Below are 20,975 nucleotides of genomic sequence, written 5' to 3'. Positions count from 1 at the left end.
ACTACTTCACGAGTAAAATCCAAGATATAAGAGAAAAAATTATAACAATGCAACCTGTAGTGAAATCCGTTGAACAAACTAACTACAGCACCCCTAAGGAGAAATTGCAATTATTTTCTACAGTAGATCACGATGAACTGTCTAAAATCATTAGATCATCTAAATCAACAACATGCATGCTAGACCCTATACCTACAAAACTACTGAAAGAAATGCTCCCAGAAATTATAGATTCTCTTCTCAGTATTATTAACTCATCTCTGACATTAGGACATGTGCCTTAAGCATTTAAGGTGGCTGTTATAAGGCCTCTTTTAAAAAAGAAAAAACTCGACCCTAAAGAATTAGGGAATTACAGGCCTATATCGAATTTACCTTTTATATCTAAAGTTCTGGAAAAAGTAGTTTCAACTCAATTATGCTCCTTCCTCCAAAGGAATGACATTAATGATGAATTCCAGTCTGGATTTCGAACATGTCACAGTACACAGACTGCTTTGATCAGAGTAATAAATGATCTGCTTTTAGCGTCTGACCATGGCTGTATTTCATTATTGGTGCTGCTAGACCTCAGTGCTGCATTTGACACCATTGACCACAGCATATTTTATACATAGACTCGAAAATTACGTCGGAATAAACGGAATAGCATTGAAATGGTTTAAGTCTTATTTATCCGACCGTTTTCAATTTGTAGCAATAAACAATTAGGTATCCCGCAAATCACAAGTCCAGTAAGGTGTACCACAGGGCTCAGTTTTGGGGCCTCTGCTCTTCGCATTATACATGCTACCTCTAGGAGATATAATAAAGTGACACGGAATTAGCTTTCACTGTTATGCTGATGATACTCAATTTTATATTTCCTCGAAGCCTCATGAAACCCAGCAGTTCCATCGAATAAAGGATTGCATAGTTGACTTAAAAATGTGGATGAGTAACAATTTTTTACTACTAAACTCGGACAAAACAGAAGTGTTACTTCCTGGACCGAAAACTGCTATACGTAACAACCAAGAATACTGCTTAACGATTGACGGATGGCCCATAAAATCCTCGTCATCAGCTAAGAATCTTGGTGTTGTATTCGACAGTACTCGACAGTCATTTGAAAGCCATGTCGCCAACACCTGTAAAATTGCATTATTCCATCTTAAAAATATATCCAAATTACGTCATATGCTGTCACTGTCAGATGCAGAGAAATTAATTCATGCATTCATGACATCAAGACTAGATTACTGTAATGCACTTCTAGGTGGTTGCCCTGCGGGCCTATTACAAAAACTGCAACTGGTTCAAAACGCGGCAGCTCGAGTTCTTACACGTACAAAAAATTATGAGCATATAACCCCGGTTCTGTCAACCTTGCACTGGTTACCTATAAAGCAGCGCATTAACTTTAAGATCTTGCTTATTACCTATAAAGCCCTACATGGTCTAGCGCCGCAGTATTTGAATGAACTTCTATTGTATTACAGACCTCCACGTACATTACGCTCTCAGGCGTCCTGTCAGTTGGTAATACCTAGAATTTCAAAATCAAGTGCAGGTGGTAGATCCTTTTCTTATCTAGCGCCTAAACTTTGGAATATTCTTCCCTGCACGGTCCGGGAAGCAGACACACTCTGTTAGTTTAAATCTAGACTAAAGACTCATCTTTTTAATCTTGCATACACTACACCTCCATAATATTAATCCTCAAAGGATTTAGGCTGCATTATCTACATCAACCGGAACCAGGAACACATCCAACAACAAATGATGTACTTGTTGCATCAAAGAGTGCAGAACAGTACTCTACTCTCAGCCAGTCTTGTCTCTTTGTTCCAAGGTTACCGCAGGATGCAGTTCATGCCCAGACCTGATGGCAGAGCTGAGAATGGGAAGCGGTGACCTGACAAGAGCTAAGAGGATAGAGCTGGATAAAGGACGCGACAACTTTGTTTTTCCTACAACATTTCAAATGCTATTAGATTGTTAATGATAATCTTAAATCCTTAATTTTTATATTTTTATTAAGCCTTGTTGTGCAAGCACTGTTGAGCTTGTGCAGAGGCAGCAGCTTTTGCCAGAGGAGAACTGGAATCCCCTGGTTGGGCCTGGGTTCCCCTGAGTTTTTTTTTCTCGATGGAAGTTTTGGGTTCCTCACCACCGTTTGCATATTGTTTTTCACTATCTGCCTGGCCGGGGGGGCTGCTTTAGAATTCATACTTGTATTCAATGTGTCTCATGAACAGCTGCTTTGTAACAATGAAAATTGTAAAAAAGCGCTATATAAATAAAGTTGAGTTGAGTTGAGTTAACTCAATGCCTTACCACTGAACACCCCTAAAGTAGATTTTTTGCCGCTTTGAACTCATCTTGACCTCTACGAATGATGGATACAGCACGGGACCGTGGGTGCGAGCCTGGTCGTGTCATCACAAACATAGAAACGTAAACGTCATAAATAAAATCTTGTCTTTTTTATTTTAAATCATTCTGCATTTATATACATTGCTCCATTAAAACCTCAACATGTCGAGAACACAACTTTCCAATGAAAAAGTGCGGGGGACGAATGTAATTTTTTTTATAGTGGGGGGACAGGTCCCCCGCGTCCCTCTCGTAATCTATGCCCAATTCCTGACCACTAACAGGAGAGAAACAGCGGTATAAATACATAAATTAATGAGGGTTAACAAGAAACACATGGAAAACAATCAACTCGGAGCCAATGAACAAAAATAACTACAAAGAACTACAACATAACACAGGAAACAGGAAGAGAGGAATACAAATTAAAAGTCCACAATAAATCCAGATGCTCCTAAACAATAAGAAATAAATCCAGGTGGGCGGTGGAGTGGAGAAGGAAAAGAGAAAGGGATGGAAGGCCAGGCCCTTGAAGGGGAAAAGGACCTGAGCCCTGTTGCAGAGGCGGACATCAGCCGTGGAGCAGATGTGGACCTGGGTAGTTGTGCAGAGACGAACATGGGACATGGTGCAGAGGAGGACCTGGGACGTGGTGCAGGGGTGGAGCTGTAAGTGGAGCCGGTGGGGCTGGAAGCCTGGGCATGGCAGAGAGAGCTGGACTACAAGAAGGAGCAGGCAGAACTGAAGGTTGGTTGTGGCAGGAGAAGTCAGAGTGGCCATCTTGACTGGCACTTGGCACGGAAGAACCATCTTGTCAGCAGCCTCTGAAGCAGAAGAGCAATACACAGCTCAGACACACTACAAGGATCCAAAAACAACTGGCAAAGCTGACTACAGGGACAGGACATCAGGAACTGACGCCTCCAGGACCACCGGACTTGGGACCACATGACAATACCAAAGCCGGCAGGAGAGACACTAATTTGTGAGTTGAAAAGTTGAGCTCTCCCCAAATAAGGGGCATGGTAATTAACCGTATAAGGCTCATATACAGTAATCATGGATCTTTATCCTTTTAACATAATAGAAATATTATTGTACAAATATGGGGATGGGCCAGATCCCCTCTGATGCGTCATATCTGCACTCAGTGACCCCGACCAAAAGCCACCGAGCAAATATCCATGAGGAAGAGGGAGAGCCCACCATCTGCAACCCAGAAAGTCCCACTCGCCGAAAACCGTGCAGGTTCAACCCGGTCCCACTCCACGATCGACACCTGAAAACAGAGGAACAACCAGGGAAAATAGTAATGGCATGTCGTATCTTTATTCCTCTGTTGTCCGACATGAATCCCCACAACAAACGAGCCCCCTCACTCTCCACAAACACCCACCCAGGAACCTCCAATCAGGGCCACTGAATGCAGCTATAATTTCAAACTGCTGACATGTGATTTAGGTTTAGCATTAAATTACTGTACTGTAACTTCAGCATTAATGTGACAAGTAGTCCATCTTTGCTCTTGGTTGGGGATGTAGTGGTCTGAGCTGGGATGGTCCGATGGTCATATTTCTCTTAAAAGTACATTTTAAGCTTTTTCTATTGTGAAAGTAGTTTTTTCACACCCCTAAATAGTATTTTCTTGATATTCTTCAATGATGTTAAAGATAGGCCTTTGCAATAGTTCTATCTACTGTTAAAAAATACTTTCATTAACAATAGCTTTAATGATCAAATCCTCTATCTCAACCTGTTTGAACAGTGTCACACAATGCCATCATAGGCTACAAATAGCTGTACATATATCTGTGTAGCTGTGTGCTCTATTTAAAATTTGTCAAAGCAAACACGTTAAAAGAACAAACGTTCTCCACGCGCAATTCAGACGCACGCAGTCACGTCTGTAAGGTTGGTCAGGAAAGAAACGATACAATCCGAGCCTATAATTTAGAAGCAGCCTACTCTTCTATTCTCATCATACACATAACACTAACCTCTACCGCCACCTAATGGCCAATATTTAAAAATACATTTATCCATTTGGCAGATGCTTTTTATCCAAAGCGAATTACATTCCATTGTATTATACATTTTGTTTCTGACTGCAACTCCCTGGGATCGAATCCATGACCTTGGCATCCTTAGTGCCATGCTCTAACCACTGAGCCACAGGAATATGCACAGAAGAATACATTACAGGTTACTTTTTTCAAAGATCATTTCCCTTTCACACATAAGCCTGAGTGGTTTAAAAAAAGTGAAACATCTTGTTTGAAAGGAAGATAAAGCTAACTTTGAATAAAAATAATGACAAATGAAAAATAATTTAATTGACCTTTTCCAGATCTTTACTTTACATGCTTCTTTGTCTTCAGAGCTTTAATGACAAATAAGTGTATAATTCAAAGGGGGAGTGGTTGGTTATCCTAATTGTGCAAATGCTTCGATGATTATTATTAAATACATTAAAAAACACAAAATGCATGCATTAATGTTTAATTAAACGTATGGATTTCTGCCCTGATAGCACATGCACATCTGTAAGACATCTATTTTATGTCTGCATTTACATTAGCAAGACATTTTTGCTTATCTGCAATAAGTCTGCGTCTGTACGATGTTTATGATTTAGAATGTATGTAAAACTGCTCAGGTAAAGATGTTTAGCTGACGTTTTTACACAGCCAATGTTTTTCAAGTCTACAAATCTTTAGCAGACATCTTACAGATGTATATGTGATAACTAGGTAGTTTATTTTAAAAACTTACAATTATAAGAAAACGTTAGCAATTGTTTGTATAATCTGTCATTGAGTGTTGCCTGAGATCTCGATGCTTTTGCAAGCTATTCACCAGTAGGTGGCACCAGCATAGGTGTTTCGATCGCTTAGAAAACCTAAATCGTTTTGAGAAGCAATTTATTCAAAGCTAAGAAAAGTTTCGTTTCTCCAATCACTACTTGACAACGGTACCAATCGAGTAATTACACAACTGCCAACGAAACACCCGAAACTGCCATAAATAGTTTGAACCGGAAGTAGACGCATTTTCGCAGATCCGCAGTACAAAAAGTGTTTCTGTAAGATCCAGAAGTGACGTTTCCATATAGTGTGTTTTTTTCCTTTTAAAGAGGAGGGTTGGGTATGTGGAATTGTTTTTATTAACTTATGTTGTTGATGCATTACCATATAAATGTGCATGAATTAATGTGTAATTCTTGATATATTGTATTTCTAATACAGTCATGCGTTGCTTGATCGATTTTCGCTTCCTGACAGAAGAATGTTTGTTTACCATGAAGTAGTCTATGGTCAGTGTTTGCGTAGCCTTCTACCCAGCAAGCAATTTCGCGTCTAAAAGACGTCCAATAGCCGTCTAGTCTATAACAAGGCAAAATTTGGGCTGTCAGTGAAAATCTTACAGACAATCTAACTATGGACCAAGCATAGACTAGTCAACAATTAGACGGCTATCGAACGACTACATGTTTACGTCTAATATAAGGTGAATATGGGTCTAAGCTAAAACAAGACAAAATCTGGGCTGTCAGTGAGAATCTAATAGACGTCTAACCATAACCTAAGAACAGCACAGTCATCACTTCGACAGCCCAAAAATGAATATTTTAAATAACTCAGCCCTATTCTTAAATTATACATATAATACAAATCAAACGAAATTAAAAGGTTTACCATTTTGTTGGTTTACTCATTTTAACAAAAAAACAACTATCAGTGAACTTTAAGGAAAATATGAATCGTTTTTTTTCTACATCCCCTCCCATCTTTTCCCAGGTGCTTGCCGGGAAGTTGATCATCACATCATCTGCCGAATAAGAAAATAAAAACATGCGTGAGAAAAGTATCTTTTACTTAAATAACACTAATTAAAACTAGAGTCATTGTCTTTAGCTTGGAAGCACACTATGGCTGTGCAACCTAACGTTTTTAATAATCTTATTATATTGTCTTTATACAATGCCATAAATTGCTTTATGTTTTATGCAAAGCATGTTAGATGGTCTAGTTGTTAAAACTTAACTTGCCAAAAACTTTTCTAAGTCACAATGATTTCAAGACTATAATATATTTCATATCAAATTCTAAAAGGTTGCACATGTTGGATTCTGATAATAATAGTTTATGGGCACATGAAAACACTTGCATGCAAGTTAACATGTTTAAGCGAACCACAACATGGCTCCACACTGTTAGCCGCTAAAATGTTAGAGTTCCTACACACATGATAACAAATAACGAAAACACACATACTTGCAAGACAACAGCAGGAATATCCTATTAAGCCTTACTCCAATACGACATGCTCTCCCTCAATTCAAAAGACTTCGGGCAAGAGTTCGGGCAAGATCTGGCAACTGTTTTCGCGTTGCCAGAAGTTTCAATAGGGCTACGTTACCATTTAGCGGTCAAGAATTGTAATTGCATGTATGTTTTATTTGTTAAAATGAAAGAAAAATAATATCATATGCGTGTATGAATGTTTTGTGAGAACAAATATAGTACAAAGGATGTTATGAATCTTTAATTGGATTGGATGATGTCATAACAAACAATTGTAACAATTTTTGGCTTCACTCGTATGAATCTGGTCTAAACCAAGCTGTTGAAATTAGACCATAATCGCCTCGATTTCGCCGGGTGGACTAAAAGCAGACTACACATAGCCCATCCGATTAAGGCCTAAATCGTGACTACAGATCGACCACATTTTGCCGATATTTTTTCAAATTTAGGACATGATAAGATACATCAACAATCACTGCGCTAACTGGCCAAAGAACGAAAATGAACCAGTCTTAACTATACATGGGCCGCAAATAGCCAGTCTGAATCGGAGCTAAATCATGGCCAAGCACAAAACAAGTCAAATAAATCAAAACCAAATGCCTTAAACACTGTTGGTTTTGTTTATTTGATGGAATATCATACATCAAATTCATGGTTATTTGATCTAGAGGTGGGTTACTCATAGCCGGACTATACACTCACCTAAAGGATTATTAGGAACACCATACTAATACTGTGTTTGACCCCCTTTCGCCTTCAGAACTGCCTTAATTCTATGTGGCATTGATTCAACAAGGTGCTGAAAGCATTCTTTAGAAATGTTGGCCCATATTGATCACCACCACCATAATTGCGTTAATGAGAAATTGAACAGGTGTTCCTAATAATCCTTTAGGTGAGTGTATATGGTCTATACTTAACCAAGACGTTAAAATGATGTTGATTGCTTGCTGGATAGTAACAGGTTAATGGAGAAGCTTTTTATGTGATTTTGACACGGCTGCAGGTTCAATCTGTTATGTAATCTGTGATGGTGATATTTGTTTTATATTTTTCAAAGGAGCTTTCCTGGGCCTACATGGAGGGTTATGGTATCCTAAAAGATTTTCCTAAAGTGAAGAGACCAAGGCTTAGTGAAGGGAAGGATGCGCCACCTCTCATGAGGACGCCTACTGAATCAAAAGCAGGTCCAATTCTCTATATATATATTATATTGTTTATACAATGCTATAAATTGCTTTATGTTTTATGCAAAGCATGTTAGTTATTAAAATGTGCCATGCCACAACAAAGCTCACTTTTCTATATCATAATTATCTAAAGAATAAAATATATACATGGCTTTACCTATATACATAGGTTGCACATGTTGGATTCTTATAATTAGAGTTTATGGTGTCCAACTTTTGAGCACAAAACAAAAATGTTTACAGCCTGGTACAAAAAAGAATTTTGGTCTATATAGGTAATTTTGCCCTTCACGACAACTGTGAGGGGGATACATTTTTTTTTTCGCATAAAAATTATTACACTAGCCAATCCACCAAACACTCAATCAAAACATGGCTACACACTGTTAGCCGCTAAAATGATAGGGTTCCTAGTACCAAGGGGCAATCTTCTGGTCCCTCTCGTGAAACCAACATGCAATTCATCGACTGGCCACTAGAGGCTGGCTCCAAAACAGAGCAGAATCTCATTGAGTCCCATGTTAAAATGGCCAACTTTTGAGCAAAGACAAAAATGTTTACAGCCTGGTACAAAAAATAATTTTGGTCTATAAAGGTAGTTTTGCCCTTCACGACAACTGTGAGGGGGATACATTTTCTTTTATTGCGCATAAAAATTAATACACTAGCCACTCCACCAAACACTCAATCAAGCTCATCCGCGAACATGCAGATAGTAATCCGTCAGTGATTCGTTGTTATATAAGTGCCTTAGAGCAACACACGCAAATAAACACTAGGTGTCACCGTGGACACAGTGTCTGAATGTTTCAAAGCCTCGACAGGATGTGGCACATTTAATTCAATTGTTTAATTTTTCTCAAAGCCTCGCTCTGCCCATCACTACTTACAAGACAACAGCAGGGATATTGGTGTTTGTCCAATACTCTCCACACTCCTTCACAAAATGCTCTCTCTCAATTCAAAAGACGCTCTAATATGGTTCAATAAAAGGAAGGAAGGAGGCGGGAACCGGCGAACATTTAAATAAAGTTTTAATCAAATAAACAAACAAATACACGGAAGTAAAATGCCGGCAGCCACCTCACGTTCAACTGTTGGCCAAAAGAACATACATACAAACTTAAAACATATGTCCTGGCCCGGTCCTCTTTCGCCGGTAGTCCTGTCGATTTGTCCTTTTATGCTCCCGAACTCCTCCGTGGTAGATGCGGGACCGGTGCGCGCACAGCTGATTTCCTCTATCACTCACGCCACCGGCCACGCCCCATTGCTCCCGTCACGCCTTCCTCGCTACATACCCTCCTTGCCCCTTACAGGCTGGGGGGTACCCTCGAGACTGTGCCAACTCCCCCCTGGGGAGCCAGTGCCGGCATCTCCTGGGGGTATGCGCCGACGAGAAGACTGAAGCACCAGGAGCGACAGGGACGAGAGAGGAGAGAGGAAAAAAGAAAAAAAAATCTGGTCCGGTTCCCCGACGCGCTGTCGCTCGGTCCTCAGCCCGGCCGAGAGGGTCTTCCTCGAGGTGCTATGCGGAGGTGCTGGACCTTTGGTGGACGGCCCGATCCTCCTCCGCCTCCTGACGGTTGGCAAGGCTTTCTCCCCTTTTCACGGCGGATGGCAGCAGGCTCCCGCAAACGGCGACAACTCCTCCGCTCCCTCTTCAACTGCAGCCATCCCACCTCGGCCCAGGAACGTGGCAGCGAGCTCTTCGTCCCAACCGAATCCTCGCTCCAGAACCACCGCCTCGGGCAGCCGCTGGCGGACGTCCCTCGTCCGCGTTGGGAACGTGCTGCTCTCACAGTTCTCACAGCACAAAAGACCTCGCCCATTTCTTTACATCCCAAATAATAATTTTGCTGGTGCAGTGCGTGCACTTCTTCTTCGCCACTGCTCATATAGCCAAAATGGCATGATGCCCATTCCATTTCACCTCTGCAAAGATTTGCCTGTGAGATTGGTTGTCGTATCAGGCTCCTCCTATCGAATCTTCGACTATTCGGGTTAAACCCCTAATTGTTATATTCATTATTAATAATACAGCACTGAATCTAATTTCTGAATGAATTGTGACATATTTAAATATAAATAGATCACCTCAGTGTCCCCTTAAACATAAATTGACAGTTTAACTATATTTAGTTTGAATTGTGTTTCATTAATAGAGACAGTGCAGTGTAGTCCAAAACATTACACATTTAAAGGGGACATATGGCGCGAATATGTGTTTTTCTGTGTCTTTGGTGTGTTTTAAGTTCTCCATGCATGAATTAAACACGTGAAATTGCAAAAATGAAAGTGTTGGAACAAAATATGCATTCTATCAAAAAAGCGAATGCTCACCCTGACCTGCCTGAAACGCCTCCTGTAACCACACACCTATAAATCTACGTCAGTTCCTTGGTATGATTTGACTAAGACTGCCCAAATGTATATGCAAGTAAGCTGGGTGTACCAGTACAATTGCTTTGGAACCTGATGTTCCAAATATGGCTTTACATTTCCGTCACATGCTTGCAGTTAAAAAGTCCTTCGCGATTGTTGCTGGCCGTCTCACTGTACGAACATGATCCTCCTAGCTATATAAGTCATGTCACTGTGAAATCTTAGTTGTCATTATGTACGACAATAAAGACTTCCTTAAACTTATTATTATTTCACTATAAAAATGATTTAGTGCAGTGGGAGCGCTTTGACTGATGTCATACATAGCAAAAGGGGGCGGGCTTTGCAAAGGATAAATTGTGTAGTTATTGCTTTGCTAGCAGGATAGAGCTACTGTAATTTTTTAAACTATAGGAGAACCTTTCTCTATTACGCAAGACATTTTTTTCTATTAAAATATTAATAGCAGCTGTGCTCTCTCTGACACTAACAGTTTAATAACACAGTTTTATTATTTTGATATATTTATTAAAAGTATTTGTAGTGTTTCAATAGTCTCTTCTTTTTCTTTCAGACACAGTTTTTAAGGGAGTCACAGTATACATTCTTCCAGCTGGTATAGGGAAAGCCAGGTGTGAAATATTTCATCGGCAGATCATCCAAAATGGAGGAAATTCCAGGTCCGTATTCTCACTGGTCTGTACACATGTGGTAGTGGACGATTCTGTAAATTGTGAGAGAGCTTTGAGGCTCTTAAACGTCGAAATACTGCCCCCTGGTGTTCAGCTAGTGAAATGCACTTGGTTGAGTGCCTGCATCAATGAGAAAAGATTATTAGGTTCCGAAGACTACAGCCTGCTTCCTCCTGAGAGGTAGGGTACCATTTGCTTACTGGTGCAAAGTTAACCATATAACCAAATGCTTGTGGTCGATATATTATTTGACAGACTGTGTTGTTTAATTTACATACTTCCTCTGTTGAAAAATTGGAAAGAAAATATATTTAATGAGCATGTCCACTTAAACACTGTTATTATTTGATAAGCATGTCCAGTTACACTCAGTGTTTTTCAGCAGTCTCCCAATTGCTCTTGCTGTGGAGTCACATGAGCCTGTGGTTGCCGCAGTGTCAGAGGAAGCAGCACAGGATCCTTTGGTTCCAACTCAAGTAGATCTCAGAGAAACAGTGAGAAAGAGTTGGACCACTTCTTAAATGTATGTTGTGTTTTTTTTTAACACAGAGCTTTTAAATTACTTATTTTTTCATTTAGGAAGAACATATTGAGGAAGATGGGATATCACCTAAGGACTTAGAAGCCTTGATCAGTGGCATTCACCCATCTGACAGCAACCAAGAACTGAGTTTGGCAGAGAATCCAGTTTTGTCTGGGAAGTGGGTTTGTTCGCAGCCATCAACTAGTAAAGGGGAAAACCATAACAAGCACATTACAGACAAGTTGGAGCCACTGGCTAAAGCTTATACGCACACAGGCGATAAATGGAGAGCTCTGGGCTACACTAAAGCAATCAATGCCCTTAAGAGCTATCAAAAGCCAATCACTTCATATGAGGTCAGTTTAAGTACAGTGAATATGTTTAACTGAATGTTTTGGGGGCAGTTTCTCTGACAGGGAATCATTTAAAACAGGACTAGTGCTTAATTAACTTCTTCTCTTGCGCCCCTATTTTTTTTAACTTTTCTGATAAAACAACATACCCAAATTTAAACGCCTGCCGCTCTTAAACCATATGGTCTATATTCATAATTCTGGTATATTTTTTAACTACATACTACATATTTTGTTGCACAAGAGTCATAATATCTTAAAGTTTCAAAGAAACAAGGTAAAACATGGTAAAACATGGTAAAACATACATGAAAAACGCAATTCCGTTTACTTTGAATGAAGTTTACTTAGAGGAAAATGGATGAAAACTTGATGGTAAGGGTTCGAAACACAGTAGAGATAAAATTGAATGTCTGATCATTGTTTGATTCAAATTTGAGGATGATAATCCCCAAAATGTAGCTTCTGTAACCTTTTTTCTAAAGAGATCTCTAGGCGTCCTTTCAAAAAGGCCACTTGGAGACTCCAAAGGGACACCAAGTAACCAAATGACATCAGGAGTCAACACTTCATACTACATTTTTTATATCAATTCACCACTACTTGGCCCATCAAGACACACAAGAAAAAACTATTTCAGAACAACATTTGTACATTTTAACAAAACTCTTTATTTTGAACAAATATTATATATATACATATATATATATATATAATAACAAATATTTCAGAACATTTGTAATTGTAACAATAATTTTTTACTCAAATCTACAGTAAACTTCTAGTTATTATATAGAAAATATACAATAACTGAAAAACTAAAATATTTACAGTATTTACAAAGTGCAGGGAGACATGTTGATCAAGGCAGTCACTAAGGAGGTTTCTTCTCTAACAAACTGGAAACCCAAGCCACTAAAAGACAGAAAAAAGAGAAAGTGATTGTGGGTAAGTAGAACAAATTAAATTTGCAACACTGTGTGTGTGTGTGTGTGTGTGTTACGTACTTACAGAGTGTACTGCCTCACACCAGCATGTCACATTTGATTCAGTAAGGCCAAGGACTCATACTGCAAAAGAGGGAGACAGAGGGAAAAAGAGAGCGAGAGCAAACAACCAAAACCAACAACAAAGTCCTAACAGATTAAATCTATAAACATTTTATTTTGGAATAATGGAAACACAATAGCTCACAAACAGGATGAAAATTTACAAGTCATCTAAGTGTGCGTGTGAGTGCGTACTCGACCATTACCGTCTCAAGAAGCGATTGCTTCTATCCCTTCACATTCCTCCTCGGAACTGGAAATTATGCAAGGCTCTGACCTAAACTAGGAAACATTTCTGGAACAAGTATTAGTTTTGAATAAACTGAACAATGTAAAAATAAAAGAATCATTCAAACAATGATGGTTAGTATTTTCCAGTCTGCACATGCCAGTCATTGAAACAGTCCCGTTTAGGCAAAAAACACAGTGGCACCTCACATGTTGCACACATCACTGGTGTCTTCTGATGACACAGTCTGCACTTTCGTCGTCCAGAAGTGGTGTCGTCCGTGATGTGTTTTGGGTTGTGGCGACCAACATCAGATGTCTGAGGGGCAGCAGTGCGTGATTTCAAGCCTGCAAGTTCCAGAACGAGCGTTTCCCTAAATGCTTTCTGTGTCAAGGGTTTTTCGTTCCTTGCTCTGGCCAGATGCTGATGCAAAATGAAAGCGTTGACAACAGCAATATCGACAAAGTGATAGAAGAACGTACGGTACCACTTCCGTGTCTTGTGGAGCACTTTGTAGTATCCAATGAGGGCATCAGACAGGTCCACTCCCCCCATGAACCTGTTGTAATCCAGCACTGCACCGGGAATAGGCACATGCACTTGAGACCACTGCCCATCGTTAGCCTTCACCCTCCTTTTCACTGTGTCACCTTCATATGCTTTGTGGAAAGTGGAGCACATCAGCACTTCCCGGGTGTCTTTCCATTCCACAAACAGCAGCTCATCTTCTCTAAGCCATCTAATGGACCCTCGTGAAGCATTCCGTGGCAGTCGGTTTCTGATGGTCTTTGGGAAACCGATCCTGTTCGGACGTATGGTGCCACATGCCCAAATCTTCTTAGAGAGGAGGTCTCTGAAAAGAATGGGGCTGGTGTAAAAGTTGTCAACATACAACTTGTAACCAGCGCCCAACCTTTTTTCATCCACAAGTGCCATAACTGAATCATAGCTCAGCCCATTCCGAGACTGCATTGACTTGCCCTCATACACGAAGAACTCACAAGTATAGCCACACAGGGAGTCTGCCAAAACAAAAAGCTTGTAACCCCATTTGGTGGGTTTGTTCTTCATGTACTGCTTGAGTACAGACCTTGCCTTGGATGCCACCATCCTCTCATCTATGGAGATGTTTTGATGTGGATGAAAGAAAGTCTTGCAGGCATCCCTAATGTTGTTATAGAGAGGCTTGATCTTCCCCAAGCGGTCGTAGGCTGATGTACCCTTCCTCTCTTCATTTTCTTCATCATCCTGAGGATCGCTAAGATGAAGAGCAGATGTGATGGTCAGAAACTTCCTGCAGGACATGATCTGAGCAGGAAAGGGAAGACTGTATATCGTGGACCTCCTCCAATAATCAGTCAAGGTAAAGACCTTAACAAGACCCATGTATACAACAAGCGCCAAGTAAGACTTAAAATCTTCCCCGGAGATGTTATGCCATGGCTTGTCTCTTCCCTGATTCAGTTTAGCACCATAGGCATTCGTGTTGTGAATGAGGGTCTGCAGCACAGATGTAGAAAAGAACAGCTGAAACAACTGCAGTGCTGTGTATGATGCAGTAAATAGCAGCTGTGGCCCAGGAGTACGAGCAGGCCTAAACACAGGTTGGGGAGGCTCTTTATCATCCTCATCCACGTTGTGCCATTTCTCCTGTGAGGTGCTGGGGGACAAAGCATGCACTGACTGGCTCCATCTCCCTCTCCCCCCTCTCGCCCGCCCTCCTCTCGCCCTCCTCCCTCTCGCCCGCCCCCCTCTCTCCCGCCCCCCTCTCGTCCTCCCTTTACCTGTACCATTTGCAGCTGCAGCAGATGGAGATGCAGATGATGTAGTTCCAGATGATGACGATGGCTGCCGTGATCTCTTCCGGAGCTCAGCACTAGACTCTGGACACCAGTCCTCATCTGTGTCATTTGAAGGCCTATTTTACAGCACAGTAACAACAACAAAAAAACTATTAGCAGCATTCAGTCAAAATAAAAAACAATATTAGCAACATAAATAGCATCAATATTACATTTACAAATGCCTGTTTGTCAAATACTTTACGCTTATAATGCTCAGCATTATAAATGATTTGTAAAACCAATACTTTTGCTACATATCTTCACATAATATAGATAAAGATAATAACACTTGATATAAGATAATAATACATGTCACAGATACAATAAACTCTTTGCATCTTACCCATTTATGAATAATAGAATATCTTTATGTATTATACATATACTGTTTAGAATAAATAAACGCTTACTAATCTCTGCGCTTCGTTTATCATGTTTATCATGCACATTTTCATTATCGAAACAGCTAACGTTATGACATGATGACACATACACTGCTAATCCACAATAAAAATGTATAAGCAATCGAGAAAAAATGTTGTAACTTACCGATCTAACACGGGATCAAGTCCATCACCAAACATGGCGTCTTCTAGGGAATCGACGCTCGACCCCGAACTATCTCTGTCGGAGACGCATGTCTCCGCTTCCTTCTGCTGCTCTTCGTCGCTGCTCCTCATGATCTCCTCCAAAGCACTTTCAACATCAAAATACATCGTCTGTGGTCGACGATCCATGGTTGAGAGGTTCAGGTGTAGACTTTGAAGAAATCCGTTCACTAAAATGTGCTCCGTGCAGCGAAGCGATGTTGTTCTCTGTACTAGCGGGCCTAAAATGGCGATAGCGCTGTGAGCGCACCGATGCACGGTGGTAGCGCACCGATGCACGGTATGTTTGCGCACGTGATATTCTCCAAATCTGTTTACGTAAACTTCACAAATGGCCAATCATTGTAATCCCCAAATAGTTGGATATTACACCCATTCGTCAAAACTTTTCTGGCCAGGCATTGGATGGGTTTACCCAGTCAAAAACCAAGGTGGCCTGACTGACACCTCTGTGGGCCGGTAAGGCACCCTGGGTGTTTTGAATGATCGCAAAGTCTGTGATTGAAGAAAAGAGACGTGAATGGGCGTATTTTGTTCAGAAGATAGTAGATTACGAGAAAAAAATGATTTTGAACGGATCAAAATCAATATTTATACGAAAATGGACGTTGACTCGAAACGCGTATGCAAACAAAGTGGAATCTTTTGAGTTTTTTTCAATTTGTTCATTGTTTTGGATGAAACAGTGGTATGCACATTCAAAGACGACCCTTATAAGGAGATGTATGGTGTTTTTTTTTGGATTCGTCCGAACTGATCCGAACCAAAGGAGTTGAAAGATAAGTAGTGCCGTTTATTTTGTTTATGTTTGAAAGGCCGGTCCTTCCACTTTTTATTTAACCCTTTCCTCTCTGGTGTTTTGATTACAAAAACAAGTTCAGAACACGAATCTTGAGTGTTTTAGCTTTAAAATGATGCATAGTTTATGATAGTTGATCGAAAATTAATGTAAAACAAAGTAAAATAAAAAACGTAGACACGCCCACAAACGCCATGACGGCCCGTCTGCGGGCCGATGCCAGAAAATAGGTTAAATTACGATATAAAAGTTGTTTTTAAAAGCATACTTTACAAACAAACATAACTGTGTGGGTTGTATCCCAGGGAATTCCACATAAAAACAAATGTATAGAATAATGCAATGTAAGTTACTTTGGATAAAAGCATCTTCCAAATGCATAAATGTAAATGTAAAATGCAGTTTAAACAAAACAATCACACTGATATATTTTAAGAAATTTCAGTGCATGTTGATTTCGATCAAGACACCGCTAACATTTAAATTTGTCTAGGACTAGTCTTAAGCCCTGGCTGGGAAACTGCTCCATAGGGTTTGCTGAGGTGCTAATTTGTGTTACTGTAATTGTTTACTCAAAAATTCTTTTATCTTGTACTCACTGTTAGATTTTCTTGAATTTGGCTGAGCAGTTGTTGGGTGTCTTGCCAATGTACTAGAATTACTAGAATTATTCTATTACACAGTACTAGTACTAGAATTATTCTATTACACAAATGAAGAAATTTCTTAACTCTTTCACCGCCATTGACGTCTCGTCATTACGCCAAAGACGAGTTATTACGGCAATCAGTGTTTGTACTGTTGTACAGCAGGTGGCGCTGTTACACACCTTTGGGAAAAAGTACAGAATCCCAGAACCTAGAACGTATATGTTTTAGCGATTTTTAATTATTGTTCTGAGTGTAATCTGGGCAGAATCTTTGACTAAAAACTTTAATTATCTCAGCTGTTTAATCAAATGCATTTTTGAAGAAACCTTACCCACATCTACTGAGTGATAAAAAACGAACAAATGAAGATAGAAGAATACGGTTTCTTTTGTTTAAAAGCTGAGACTCTGTTCTTTCATTTGACATATTGTTTGTCCATATATTATTTACAGAAAATGTACTGTGAGCCTTTAAAGTTTGGTGAAAATGTTAAAAAAGTCTGCCGTAGGCTGGCAACTTTTTTTTTAAATGTCTGGCGGGGAATGAGTTAAAGGTGATAGTGTAGCATGGTTCTTCCTTTGCGATGCTGTTGTGCCAACCTTCTACATTCTTAACCCAGAACTTAATCCAAGGTACTGTCCGTGTGACCAAACAATGGAGAATCCATGGGCAAGTGACCTTATAGTACCTTCCCTATGGACACCCTGTAGTACTTTGATATCTGATGCTCATCTAAAGTGCTTTTTATATGGCCTATTTGATTAAACAATAAAACAGGTGATTGCATCTGAATCACACTCACGATGTACTTAAGTAAAATTAAATTCAAAACACACAATCCTTCATCACTTTTATTTTGTTTCAAACCTGTATGGTGTTGTTTACAAATGAAGGATCAGCTTAAAATTGGTGACTAATAGTCTTTGCCCCCATTCATTTTCATTAACTGTATTTCAGTATAAGACAGAATTAGATTTTTTGTGTGACAAAAACAACATTGTTCCCATTGCACAGTAGTTTGAATATCAAGATTTTTGTAATTTATATTAATTCAGTTATAACGTTATAGTAGTTTAATCATCAAAAAGACCATAACCATCTGTTCTTATTCACATAAACCTTCGTCTGTTCACAGGAGGCATGCAAGATTCCAGGCATTGGTAAACGCATGGCGGAGAAGATTTTGGAAATCATGGAAAGTGGGCACTTGCGTAAACTGGACTATTTAGGGGAGAAAGTACCTGTTCTTGAATTGTTCACTAATATCTGGGGTGCAGGAGCAAAGACTGCTCAGATGTGGTATCAGCAGGTAAGATTATTTATGTTCACATGGTGCATTTGCAATTGCATTTTTATTTTGTTTATACATTCCTTTTAAATCTTGTTTTCAAAAATTTTCATTGTTGCAAAACGGCTGTATAGAAAACATTTTGTAAAACAAAGTGACAATAAATACAGATATTGTAAGAAGAATAGTTAATATAGAAATAAGGAAAGGAATGCAGGAAAACATATTAATGTATAATTATACAACAGTCCTTTTTGGTTCTCGAATATGATCGGCTGAGAGCGATGCAATATTCCTCCAGGATCACCACAGGAACTGACTGTTTGTATCACTCTGCCATTAAACTAACTCGGACTATGGTGTCCTCACAACTCCGTCACTCTGAAGAAGTTAGACAGCTATATAACAAGCAAACAAATACACGAAGGAGCTAATAATTTCCAGAATGTTTACTTCTGTGATGCCTCCTTATTTTTTGTAAAACTGACAAATAATAAACAAGATATGAAATCACAAACTGCACATTCATTTCTTTGGTATTACGTTACATATAAATGCGTGCACTGCAATCTGCACATGGGTGTACATGTGATGCGATAGGACTTTCTTTCATGATCACATTATATCGATCACAGTTTAACTTCCAAGAATAAATATTATGTCAACACATAATAGGAATGCTTACAGATAGTAAATAAACTCAGACATATCTTTCTCCAAGGCAAAGATTGTTTGTTTGGTGAACCGAAACTAATGCTGTACGATGACTGAGATCTAAATCTCAACACTGCGCATGTATGGAATAACAAACTTCAATACTAGAAATGTATACTATACACCATGTTAATTGGAAAACGTTGTCAGGAGTGGCAGTGTCTCTTAGCAAGTTATTCACAGCGCTCATGGTTTAAAAAAAATACAGCCCGTCCTGGGGCTGTAATCGAGGTTCTCGATCACACAGCTAAAGATAATATAAATCGCAATGTCAACTTTCTACAACACAGTAAATATGCGCTTGTTAAATAATTCTCAGTGAGTTTCATTTTAAAAGTCTTTCTCTTTCATTTACCAACACGCCCTGCCTTGTTATTTCTCACTTATCACTTCACTTAAACAGCACAGCGGACATTTAAATGAAGTGACAGTTTGCAATTAGTGGTCGACCGATTATCGAATTGGCCGATTATCGGAGTCGATATTAAGGATTTAGCCAATAATCGATATCGATCATTTTCAAAGCCGATTTGCCGATAAAGTCATTTAATTTTGAAATGCGCTTTTGGCTCTGACGCAGCCAAGGATTTAGCGAGAGCAGTCGGAACACGTCACTCTAGGGGTTTGCCTAGAGTAATGCCCGCCCACTGCCCCTCTGATTTGTTGGGACTAAGTCACGAGTCCGGCCTATCAACACGGGAGGCTGCGGAACAGAAAATTCTTTTTTCACTGTCACACTGAAAGCGCTGCTTCGGGTTCATGCTCTATGAGGTAAAGCAGCATCAGACGTTGAAATAAATCTCAATCCACTGCACTGAAGATGCAAAACACTTCAATATAATAAGTGCCTGAATTTCGGAGCAGTATAACAATGATTTGCTCTGCAAGCGAGCAGCACACTGCACACGCGTTTCTTGTAATTGATCGAGCTGGCGTTTTGCATGTCACTTAAAATGACGCCATTTCAAAAATACAAGACATTTTAAAGCATAAAGAACTTGAATCGTCGGTCTTCAGTCAGAGCGCTCTCATGCTCATGTTATAGCTTCATGAAAATATTGCGGTCTTTTCAACAACATACACAATAAAGCTATGAAGGCAATTCAATTATTTACACTTAATATATAAATTCAAATTGTGCTAGTTAATCCAATGATTAGCATAATGATTAATTGAAAAGTATTGTATGCAATGTTAAAGTCATCAGAACATATTTTTTTCCATAAATAAATATAATTTGTTACATTCAATTCATTTTTTCATTTGTTGCTTGTTGTTTTTTACTGTGTTGCTTGTGGTTTACAAAATGTTCACAGAATTCTACTGGGTGCTCCCTTCTTTCTTTTATTAGTATTAATATAAGTGTTATGATTAAGATTTCTCAGTCAGAATTAAAAATATTTCAAATGTTTCAGAGCATGTGTTCTTAATTTCTATATAAATTTACGTTTTTACACCATATATATATCGGTTCAAAATATCGGTTATCGGTCTATTTTGCATGGAAATAATCGGTATCGGTATCGGCCTGAAAAACGCATATCGGTCGACCTCTATTTGGAATAGTAGCGGAGATTTGTTAAACTGATTTGCTGGGCTGGAATTCGTGTCGGAAGAATGTAGTTCCCAAGTTCCTTTAAAATCTGGAGGGTTTTAAAGATATCCTATGTTGTTTCTGATTTATCTACACACGTGTGCTGTTGAATTGTTGTGGGAATGCAATATCACTTGTTGTCGAGTATACAGTGCTCTTATATCAGTGGCTGTTATATAACCAAATTTAGTCAATTTATAATTTTTTTACAAATCGATGCTATTGGTCAGTCACCATGTGGGTCTGTTATTTGTACAAATTATTAACCAATCTAAAGTGTTGAAAATAGCTTGATAGCAAAACTCTTAACTCCATTGGACACTTCAACTGTCTGAGAATTCTCGTAACTCCACGTCTTCTACACTCGTCGTCTCTTGTCAAAAGGCTCA

At 39.3% G+C, this 20,975-nt stretch overlaps 2 protein-coding genes across 7 annotated transcripts in view; one reads left to right on the top strand and one right to left on the bottom strand.

The window, feature by feature from the left end:
* LOC130438694 (piggyBac transposable element-derived protein 4-like) overlaps positions 1-18,099 on the bottom strand; it is a 198,625-nt gene extending 180,526 nt beyond the window's left edge. The window contains exons 1-3 of one of the 4 annotated variants that reach the window (XM_056770795.1): positions 15,483-18,099; positions 12,819-15,007; positions 12,643-12,726 (exon numbers count right to left, since the gene is read on the bottom strand). In XM_056770795.1, coding sequence (XP_056626773.1) covers positions 13,225-15,007; positions 15,483-15,670 — 1,971 coding nt within the window. In that variant the 5' untranslated portion in view covers positions 15,671-18,099 and the 3' untranslated portion in view covers positions 12,643-12,726; positions 12,819-13,224. The remainder of the gene's footprint in view (positions 1-12,642; positions 12,727-12,818; positions 15,008-15,482) is intronic. The other 3 variants (XM_056770803.1, XM_056770777.1, XM_056770786.1) reach the window with 3 other exon arrangements.
* Positions 5,140-20,975, top strand: part of poll (polymerase (DNA directed), lambda) — a 43,149-nt gene continuing 27,313 nt past the window's right edge. Inside the window, exons 1-6 of one of the 3 annotated variants that reach the window (XM_056770836.1) lie at positions 5,140-5,502; positions 7,729-7,855; positions 10,818-11,115; positions 11,318-11,429; positions 11,515-11,814; positions 18,126-18,299. In XM_056770836.1, coding sequence (XP_056626814.1) covers positions 7,747-7,855; positions 10,818-11,115; positions 11,318-11,429; positions 11,515-11,814; positions 18,126-18,299 — 993 coding nt within the window. In that variant the 5' untranslated portion in view covers positions 5,140-5,502; positions 7,729-7,746. The remainder of the gene's footprint in view (positions 5,503-7,728; positions 7,856-10,817; positions 11,116-11,317; positions 11,430-11,514; positions 11,815-18,125; positions 18,300-20,975) is intronic. The other 2 variants (XM_056770828.1, XM_056770817.1) reach the window with 2 other exon arrangements.

Source organism: Triplophysa dalaica, chromosome 2, assembly GCF_015846415.1.
Source record: "Triplophysa dalaica isolate WHDGS20190420 chromosome 2, ASM1584641v1, whole genome shotgun sequence".
Classification (NCBI taxonomy): domain Eukaryota; kingdom Metazoa; phylum Chordata; class Actinopteri; order Cypriniformes; family Nemacheilidae; genus Triplophysa; species Triplophysa dalaica.
The sequence above is the reverse complement of the archived record's forward strand: the minus strand, read 5'-3'. Positions and strand labels throughout refer to the sequence as shown.